The sequence below is a fragment of the Microplitis mediator genome, chromosome 4 (genome assembly GCF_029852145.1).
Source record: "Microplitis mediator isolate UGA2020A chromosome 4, iyMicMedi2.1, whole genome shotgun sequence".
Classification (NCBI taxonomy): Eukaryota; Metazoa; Arthropoda; class Insecta; order Hymenoptera; family Braconidae; genus Microplitis; species Microplitis mediator.
Window position 1 is genome coordinate 13,323,128 of NC_079972.1, and position 9,731 is coordinate 13,332,858.

The following is a 9,731-nucleotide window of genomic DNA, read 5'->3' on the forward strand; positions in this document are numbered from 1 at the left end:
ACTATAGAAAAGATATTCGGCATTCGTATACGCAGGCATTACGATCTGATCATTCGATCATTTGGCAGCACATACATAAAGTAATACCATTCCATTACATCAATAAAAAAATAATTATGTACGAGTATCAATGAGTACTTAAATAAATAAAATAACAATTAAACAAACCTGTGGTTTTTAGTTAAATGTCATTTGGTTTCCGAGTGTGTGGTAATTTTAAAGACTGATTGGTTATTGATACCTGCATTTACAAGTAATTTTGTTTTAGACTACATATTGTATTGGTTACCCAGCAGATACGCCAGCATATACACATCGTCATATACGTACATGTATTTTTAAAAAAATATATACATATGTATGTATGTATGTATGTATAATAAAGGGGTTTAAGACGGTGGCATACTATTAAATCTACGTCATCTACTACAGTAAAGTTACTTTGATACATGAATGTGGTGAATTATTTAAGTTTAAATACAGAGGAATGCATATCCATATAATTTAATAAATGAGTGTTGTCATTACGAGGATAAAAGTACCGATTTTAATAATTACGTAAATAATTACTTGTGTTACAATTCGATATAAATTTTTTATTTTTTTTTTTGAGTGAAATTATGATAATTTTTGACGCAACGTTACTAGTAAATAATTTTTTTGTGGGCTGTAAATTAAAATAGTGTGGAGATTTTAAAAATTTGAATATTTAAATTTAAACTTATGATTTATAAAATTTATTTGGATTAGTTGTTTGAATTGATACAGTTTTAATTGATATTTCTGTGAGAATAACCTTGACATTTTAAATTTAAATTGTTGGAGTGCTAGTGCGGTGTTAATTTAAAACATACTGGGATTATTTGCTGTCGTATTGTTTATTATTATTTTTGTTTTGTTTACGTTTTGTTATCGATTTGTAGAAATGCCGCTTTTTGGTAAAAAAGATTCTAATAAGAAATTGAAAAAAGATGGAAAAGATGATAAGATGTCATCTGTTGACGACAAATACACGCTGAAAGAACTTCTTGGAACGTAAGTTGTTTGTTTTATTATTATATATAATTTAATTTAATTTTTAATAAACGACTAATTACTGATGAATTATTTCTAATTATTATTATTCTACATGCGTAATTATTTGAATAATTTAAAGAAACACTTGCAGTATATAAATACATCTGCAAGTGTCAAATGCCAACGTGACACGTTACATAAGTTTTTGATAAAATTATAAATATAATGAAGATTACGGACTCTATTGTAATTTAAATTTCAAGTTAATAAATTTTTTAAATGATAATATTTTACAGAGGCGCTTTCTCCGAAGTCAGACTCGCGGAGAGCAAAGAAAAACCTGGACAAATGTACGCCGTTAAAATAATAGACAAAAAAGCCCTCAAGGGAAAAGAAGATTCGCTGGAGAATGAAATAAAAGTACTGAGAAGGTAGTATGAAAAAATATATTAATTACAAGCATTTAATTACTTATTAATTGTATGGCTAACATATGTTTATTATTTATATATTATTTTATTCTTTATTTAACTCCAAAACTTATCTATCCATTTAAACAATTTATTTACTATTACTTTATGTCATTGAATACTTCCGCTTGTCAAATATTTTAGTATTTGTTTTAATTTGATTCGTTAATTGCATGGATTATTTATTTTATCTAAAACCTACGCGCTTTTAATAAAACTTTTAATATTTACTACAACAAAAATTAAAAAAAAAAGATAAAAAACTATTTCGCGTATCGTATAATGTATATTTTTTTGCACCTGCCTAAAGTTTTAATATTAATTTATATAATTTATTAAATACAATAAATTACTTGAAAGTTTATGATTTCCTTTAGTAGATATAGACTAGCTATTTAACTTATTTATCAACAAAATAACATGGTATGATTCAGTCGCATTTTTTATTACTATTCTTACATAAATATTATTTTATTTACTTATTTTTTTTTTAATATCCGTGATTTAAATGTTGAAATCGTAATTATATCAGTTGCCGTACATTCTGTATGTACGCGCTTGATATAAAAAATAATATACATTATAATTTAATCTATAAAATAACTACCAAGTAAATAAGTTTAAAAAATATATATGTTACAATATTTTTAAAATGAATACTACAATCTCGACAACCTCGCACTTTTATCAAATGTCTCCAGACTATGATATATCGGAATAATCATCTCGTATCGTGTGTATCATATAACAGCACTATCATTCTTGCGTTACTATATTTTTATTACAAAAAAAAAAGCGTATATTTATTTCTGGGTTAAGAAATCCCGTCCAGTACATGATTATTATTATTTATTATTTTATTTTATTATTAATATTCATTTTTATTATGTCTTTCACCTGTGTATTACCTGTTATACCTGTTTATTTAACGTGAATTTAAATTATTAGATAGATGCCTACCTCCTCATAGGCATGGATAACAATAAAATACCTGTATTACCACATTTTATTAATGTAGTCACTTCCCATTAGGATTATCACCGATAAATTTAATTAATGACCGTAAAAAAAAATGATAAAAAATATAATTGATAAAGATAAAGAAAGATAAAGAGAAAGGATAGACAAGAACGAGACCGAGATAAATTTTTTTTTAAATAATTGTGTATGGTGTTATTGTAATTCGTAGGTTCAGTGAAACAGTGACACCACAGAGTGGTGAAGGGCCGTTCAAGTCTAATAATAGTGGCGAAAGAGGATGGTAAGTGAGGGCCCATTTTTACGGGAATCACCTGCCTATACCACTATATCTATCTAATTATATTTATTTATTTATTTACTATACACATTCTTATTATATATATATCATTTGTCATTTTTAATTATATCATTTACACAAATAACAGCAACGCTATTATCATATTTACCGATCAGTATACACGACTATTGACGTGTGACAAACTTGTCATATTAAATAATCGTTAATGCAATAACTACTGTAAGCAATTTTACTATTTTTTTATTTATTTTATTTATTTCATATCAATAAAATAACCAGACAATTTATATAAATAAAAAATGAAAAAAAAAGTACTGTTACGAAGTATATAATTACGATAAATGCATGAATTTGAAATATTACAGCGTTATATTATTTTATATTTTATATTTAAATTCATCATATGCTCCGATTCATTTGGGTGTAAGATAATATATTATATACATCTGATAATTATCAACAATAAATATATATCTATCATATGTATGATTTATATTTACTATTATTATTATACTTCATCAAATTAACTCTCTTCTGCATGCACGCGCACGATGTAATTCAACACGAACGGTTTATTTATTTATTTTTTTATTTTTTTGCTTACATTGGCGGTTGTGTGAGTTTATAAATTAATATTATACGATATTTATATCACAGTTGTGTTATTTTATACTTACTATCATATCGTATTGATAATTTGTCTTACAAACGGCTATCATTTATCAAAGTACATCTTTAAATTTTGTAAGCTCGTTTTATATTAACAAAATCCTGTGCTTTTTACGTCTCAAGTCCGCTGTATTTTGAGTATTTGTCGCTGCATGAATTATTTTATTTCAATTAAAACTATTGTACGCTGCTCTATTTCTGTTATCAATGTAACGTTCATTTTTAATATAATAATGGTAAGCTAAATAAATAATAAATTTTTAAATGTAATGCTGGATGATATGAGCAAATAGTTGATGTTAAAAACAATAAATAAATAAATTTGAATGAATTATTTGCGGTCACACAATTGTGGCTGTAATTATTTAGATAGTTATTTATAATTTATTTTATCATCGAGATTTAATTAACAAGCCGGTATAATTGTTGCAGGTTGACACACCCGAACATCGTCCAGTTGTTGGAAACTTTCGAGGATAAGCATAAGGTCTATCTTGTTATGGAGCTGTGAGTTTCTAAAGTTATTCATATTTTTACTGTATTAATTATTATTTCTGTGCTAAATGATTCATGATCCTGAAGTTAACAGACAATCAGCAATTTTTTGATTTTTATTTCCAACATTCGAGTGCAAAAAAAAAAAAAAAAAATATGCACATGTAGAAAATTCAAAAAACTATAAGTGCAATTTTTTTGAATATTTTTTTTATGATTTATCGATTTAAAAAAAATCTAAAAATTATCAGACGTCGGCTAACTTCAGTATCATAATGATTCGTGTCTGATTATTTAGGGTAACTGGTGGCGAGCTATTTGACAGGATTGTCGAAAAAGGTTCGTACACGGAGAAAGATGCGTCTGGACTTATAAGGCAAGTTCTCGAGGCTGTGGATTACATGCACGAACAAGGTGTCGTACATCGTGATCTAAAACCTGAAAATCTCCTTTACTACAGTCCGGATGAAGACAGTAAGATTATGATAAGTGATTTTGGTCTTTCGAAGATGGAAGATTCTGGTATTATGGCGACGGCATGCGGCACTCCGGGATATGTTGGTACGAGTTTACTCAACATACTTTTTAGTTTTTTTTCTCTCACAATAATAATAATAATAATAAAGGCGACTTGATTGGTAATATTTTTTATAGCTCCTGAAGTATTAGCGCAGAGGCCGTACGGTAAAGCCGTCGACGTTTGGAGTATAGGAGTAATATCTTACATTTTACTCTGTGGATATCCTCCTTTTTATGACGAAAACGATGCTAATCTTTTTGCCCAAATTTTAAAAGGTAACGCCCGATGGTGTTGGGTAATAAAAATTTTTTACTGTATTTAAATTTTAAATTATGTAACAAACGTACGGATCAACTTTCACTTATTGACTATATTTTATAATATTTGTCTATGTATGTGTGTATATGTTTAAACTTTGGACACGTGTGTATTTATAAGTAGTTATAATATAATACCAGTGAAAGCTAATAAGACTGTTACAGGTGAGTTTGAGTTTGATTCACCTTACTGGGATGACATAAGCGATTCAGCCAAGGATTTTATCCACAAACTTATGTGTGTCAAAGTCGAAGATAGATACACTTGTAAACAGGCTTTGGCGCATCCATGGTAACTCAATCATCTATTAAATCATCCTCATTAATTAATTTTTTTTTCTTTTTTTTTTGTCTCCTTTTTTTTTGTTCACAATCAATCCAAAAAATTTACACATGTCATCTATCTAGGATATCCGGTAACGCAGCGAGCAATAAAAACATCCATGGTACTGTATCAGAACAACTTAAAAAAAATTTTGCCAAATCAAGGTGGAAGGTTAGTATTAAATTATTAGTTAGCACCGCTGATTGTGGTTGTGTTTACTTACCAGGACCAGTACTAGGAAAGTCTCCTTCTTGTCTCATGGTTGCAGCAAGCATATCATGCGGCCACGGTGATACGTCAGATGCAGAGACTGGCGCTCAACAGTGGTCAGCACCAGCAGCAGCAACAGCAGCAACAACAACAACAGCAGCAGCAGCAGCTCCAGCAGCACCAGGACATGGAAATGACCGGGTCCTCCACCGGCAATCAAAAGTTATCACGAACCGATCCAACGCTTGTCAATCCTATTCGTCCGCATCGAAAGTAAGACAACACAGTAATAAATATCAGCAGCATCAGCAGCAATTAAGATTACGAGTTAATTATAATTCAGTACAATCAACAGCCGAATCGCATCCAATATCTACTGCTTGGCGTTCTCAATTGTATTTTCGTAATAACAAACGCTTTCAGCTATTCTGGGCTGATACACGCACTGCACTCATTAATCTCTTCCAAAAAAATGCAAAGTATCTGAAGAAAAGAAAACAACAATTGCGGTAATTTTGTTGAATCTCATCATACAATTTGTTTATCTTCAATTAATTGTATTGTACTATTATTACTACTCCTACTACTACTACTACTCCTACTTCTACTTCTACTTCTACTATTACAACTCTTAAAAAGAGTATTATCACAACACGCCTTTTTTTATTTTTACTCTCTTGTTATCTGTTTATTTTTCTTAACTATCTACTGTTAAATAGAATTTCCAAACTAATGATATGTAAATAATCATTCCCCATCTCAATTAACTAATGGTAATACAACGACATATTTTTGATTGTATATTATAGAATCTCATAGTTACTATCGAATCTTTACGTATTGGTAAGGAAAAAAAAAAAATAAGTAAAGTTTTATGTATTCTTATGAATTTTGAACGGTTATATCAATAAGCAACGGGTATAAAGTTTAATAAGAAGAAGATATATATATATTAAAATAATTTTTAAAATATGTAATTATTACAATGATATATCTGATGATTTAATATTTAAAAAAAATCCTATTGTAAATCATCTATTTACGTTATGCGAGTTTTAAAATTAAAATAATTATAAATTTTAATAATATTTAAAATTATAATAATAATAAATAATGATGTACATTATTATATATGCTTAAATGTATACATGATCTTATCTTAATATTTTAAACTAAAGAAAATCATATGTACAGTGCAATTTACTATTTTAAATTGTCCTATTGTATATGAATCTTACCACCATTAAACTTATTAAGTTACATGCAAGTGCTCTGCAATTTATTTTGAATTTTTAAAAATATGTAAGTTTAATTACAAGTAATTAAATATAATATTAATATTCCTTTGAATATTTATCGATTCAACTTTTCCAGATTTGCTATACCGTAGTTTTGCTTTTGTTCCCTTTGTAAATACTATTATTATTATTATTATTATTACTATAAATTTTTTATTTTTTATGAATTATGAGTGATACAGACAAAGGCGACATCAGTTTATTATTATTATAGTTTATGAGAAACGTAGCGAAGTAAAATTATGAATAATTTGTTATTTATGTTTTCAAGTATAAAAATTGAGCGATCAATTTAATCAGTTATTTTTTATAATTATTATTATAGTTTTATTTTTAAACACATTTACATTATTATTATTATTATTATTATTATTATTATTATTATTATTATTATTATTATTATTATTATTATTAAATGTATTTGATTTGCACAAATACACAAAAATATACATTATACAAAATAAAAATAATAATTTTAATAGAATGACAAAAAGGCCATACATGATTTATATAATTTAAATGTTCAGCAGTTTTTAATATATTGGTGCAAAATAAAATAAAATAATGAAAAACAAAAAAAAATGTATTTATAATTTTTGTCTTACTATCGAGATGATGATTTTATCTACACAGGATGTCAATGACTTTAATAGTAATTATTAATTGGAATTGTTAAGACGTGTAGATAAATGCGGTACAATGAGTTTTATTTGTTACGAGAGTTTAAATAGCAGCACCGTAAGTGATGTTATGTAATTTTTATTTTTTTTAAGCATTGTATGCAGCCAGTGCCTCTTCAAGTTTAGATACAATCTTCTGATAGAAGCCAATCTGTTCAATAAGATGGTTTTTAATTGATTGGTTGACATGGACGTCAATCTCAGATTGAAAGTGCGTTTCCTCGGCCATCAAAGCCCGAGCGATGACATCCGTACGGCGCGAAAGCTCACGAAGTTCTTGTGGTTCCATTTTATGCTCTGTGACTAATCGTTCGCAGTCTTTACGTTTCTGCACTGCGCTCTAATTAATTAATTAAAAAAATAAATAAATGAATAAAACAATTAACATATTAATAGTCTAATTGATATATAATTAGTCGTAATTAAATTAAATACCTTGTGTATGGAAATGACTTCAGGAAAACTGTTGATAACACCGCGATAAATGTGAAATTTGTCGGCAAGAGGCTCCCAATCTAATCGCGGCTGTTCTTCATACAGTCTCCCAATATCATTGTAAACTTCCCCTGTTCGTCTTAGAGCGGTTGTCAAACGTGCACGGCCACTGCAATCCGACTCCAAGGCATGTCCAAGTGATATAAATGATTGTCCTATTTTTTGTAACTCTCTTTTATAGAGATTTTGGTACTTTTTACCCTGGTCCATGGACATGGCCATGAAGTTTTTGACAACTGGATCCAAGCCACTGATGAATCTACTCAGCGAGTCTATTTTTATTTCAACCTTTATCGCATCTACAGCCATATCACTGCATTGAATGGCATTGAAATAATTAACTCCCATTAATTCGTCTTTTTCCGCTTGGCGCTTGCCCGCTTTCCATCGTTTTTCATCAGTGCACATGATGAAATGCTGCCAGACGCGGCTTCTAGAGAGAATAGGATGCCGACAAACATAATCAACAAACTCTTGCAGCTGCGTTCGACGATGCTCTATAAATTGTTCGTCATATCTACCCGATATCTGTTTATCAGGCAGCGGTGGTGTTGCTATAAAACAATATTTTGCTTGTAAACGTTCATGCAACCAGTCAAAATGTTTGTATCTTCTTGACACTTGAATATTATTGAACTGTAATTTTAAAAAAAATATTATTTGTTTGATGACAATAATTTTAATTTAATTAAATTAAATAAATAAATAAATTACCGTGGGTGTAAGCTGATAAACAATAAAACTTTTAAGGCCTTTTAATTTAGACCCTTTTTTTGGTGATGTGACAACGCACTTATATTCTTCGCCAGTCTGCAGCCAGTAGCATCTTCCGTCTTCAGTTTCCTGGACAAATATTTTCTCATCTTCAGGAATAGGTACGACTTTGGTACCCATTAAAAACCCTTCCTCACTTGACTTAATCAGCGTTGAAAATTTATTATTTTTTTTCGTGACATTTGAAATACTTTTTTCGGGTAAAGCCGGCAATGAGTGACCAGTAGGCGGGGAAATATAATTATTTGAAATAGGTCCAGCACTTATGTCATCTAAATTTGAATATTGCTGTGGCTGCTGCTGTGGTTGATTACTTGGATTGTAGGCTGGAGTTTGACCGACTTCTGAGTCATCATCCCAATCATCGTCCCAATAGTCACCGGAACTTTGCTGTACTGATGATATTGATGACACTGTCGCTGATGAGGTTGCTGCTGCTGGTGTATCTACAACCTGGACATAAGCTGCCGGAAATAGTCCTGACTGTCCCAAGCTATTGAAGCCTTCACACCAACCATCTCCAACATTGTCACGAGTTACTGTCAATAATTCACCAGCGTTTATTGATAACTCAGCAGTACCAGGTTCTCCAGAAAAATCATACACTGCTCTAACCTGAAATATTTAAATTTTTAAATTTAAACCTCAGTCACATTTTTAAAAACTCCAAAATATATAAAGTGAATAAACCATACCTGTTTGTTCTCCATTATTAATTTATTATAAAATATATATAACAATCATTTAATTGTCTTAAATTATATTTCTTCTTATTAACTCCGATATATCATACACTTACTATCTGATGACTAAATTATAATTTAAAAACATCACAAAGAAACAGAAACAATTTTCTTTATTAAATATATAACCTCATGAGTTTAAAAATATATTAATTTAACAAAGAAAGGAATAATTATATACAATTTACTGTGTACACTAATTATAAATATTAATAAAATTTACAATTATAAATAATAAGTCTTTTGTATATAAGTAAATATACTGCGTTAATATAATTTATAATATGCAATATAAATTGACACGTACTTATTTACACACACTAAAAATTTACTCACTGCTTTGCCACTGTATATTATACTGTATATATATATACATATATATATTAAGTTATCATTACTCGAGTACCACCACGTTTAAGTCTCCATGGGTGGGTGGTAT

The 9,731-nt window shown here is 28.9% G+C and overlaps 2 protein-coding genes across 8 annotated transcripts; one reads left to right on the plus strand and one right to left on the minus strand.

The window, feature by feature from the left end:
• The first annotated feature begins 20 nt into the window (after positions 1-20).
• LOC130666826 (calcium/calmodulin-dependent protein kinase type 1) lies at positions 21-6,166 on the plus strand. 7 transcript variants are annotated; one of them, XM_057468131.1, is made up of 10 exons: positions 21-1,035; positions 1,314-1,448; positions 2,677-2,748; positions 3,868-3,942; positions 4,229-4,491; positions 4,585-4,725; positions 4,933-5,059; positions 5,176-5,213; positions 5,319-5,575; positions 5,658-6,166. In XM_057468131.1, exons 1-10 carry the CDS (start codon positions 926-928, stop codon positions 5,787-5,789), a joined length of 1,350 nt encoding a protein of 449 aa, XP_057324114.1. In that variant the 5' UTR covers positions 21-925; the 3' UTR covers positions 5,790-6,166. The 7 variants fall into 7 exon arrangements, with proteins under 7 accessions (XP_057324114.1, XP_057324112.1, XP_057324111.1 ...); XM_057468129.1 differs by having other exon boundaries at positions 22-253; positions 924-1,035; positions 5,319-6,166; XM_057468128.1 differs by having other exon boundaries at positions 22-210; positions 269-1,035; positions 5,319-6,166.
• Positions 6,167-6,996: 830 nt separating this feature from the next.
• LOC130666823 (sorting nexin-18) lies at positions 6,997-9,696 on the minus strand. The gene is made up of 4 exons (XM_057468126.1): positions 9,245-9,696; positions 8,490-9,164; positions 7,716-8,411; positions 6,997-7,620 (listed from the first exon to the last, which is right to left on the minus strand). Exons 1-4 carry the CDS (start codon positions 9,257-9,259, stop codon positions 7,369-7,371), a joined length of 1,638 nt encoding a protein of 545 aa, XP_057324109.1. The 5' UTR covers positions 9,260-9,696; the 3' UTR covers positions 6,997-7,368.
• Positions 9,697-9,731: the final 35 nt, after the last annotated feature.

Coding starts and splice junctions, on each gene's coding strand:
- LOC130666826 (XM_057468129.1), top strand. CDS start 926: ATGCCGCTTTTTGGTAAAAAAGATTCTAATAAGAAATTGAAAAAAGAT. Junction 1,036..1,313: donor CTGAAAGAACTTCTTGGAAC/GTAAGTTGTTTG, acceptor AATATTTTACAG/AGGCGCTTTCTCCGAAGTCA. Junction 4,726..4,932: donor TTTTGCCCAAATTTTAAAAG/GTAACGCCCGAT, acceptor AGACTGTTACAG/GTGAGTTTGAGTTTGATTCA.
- LOC130666823 (XM_057468126.1), bottom strand. Junction 8,412..8,489: donor TTTATCAGCTTACACCCACG/GTAATTTATTTA, acceptor TTAAAATTACAG/TTCAATAATATTCAAGTGTC. Junction 7,621..7,715: donor AAGTCATTTCCATACACAAG/GTATTTAATTTA, acceptor TTAATTAATTAG/AGCGCAGTGCAGAAACGTAA.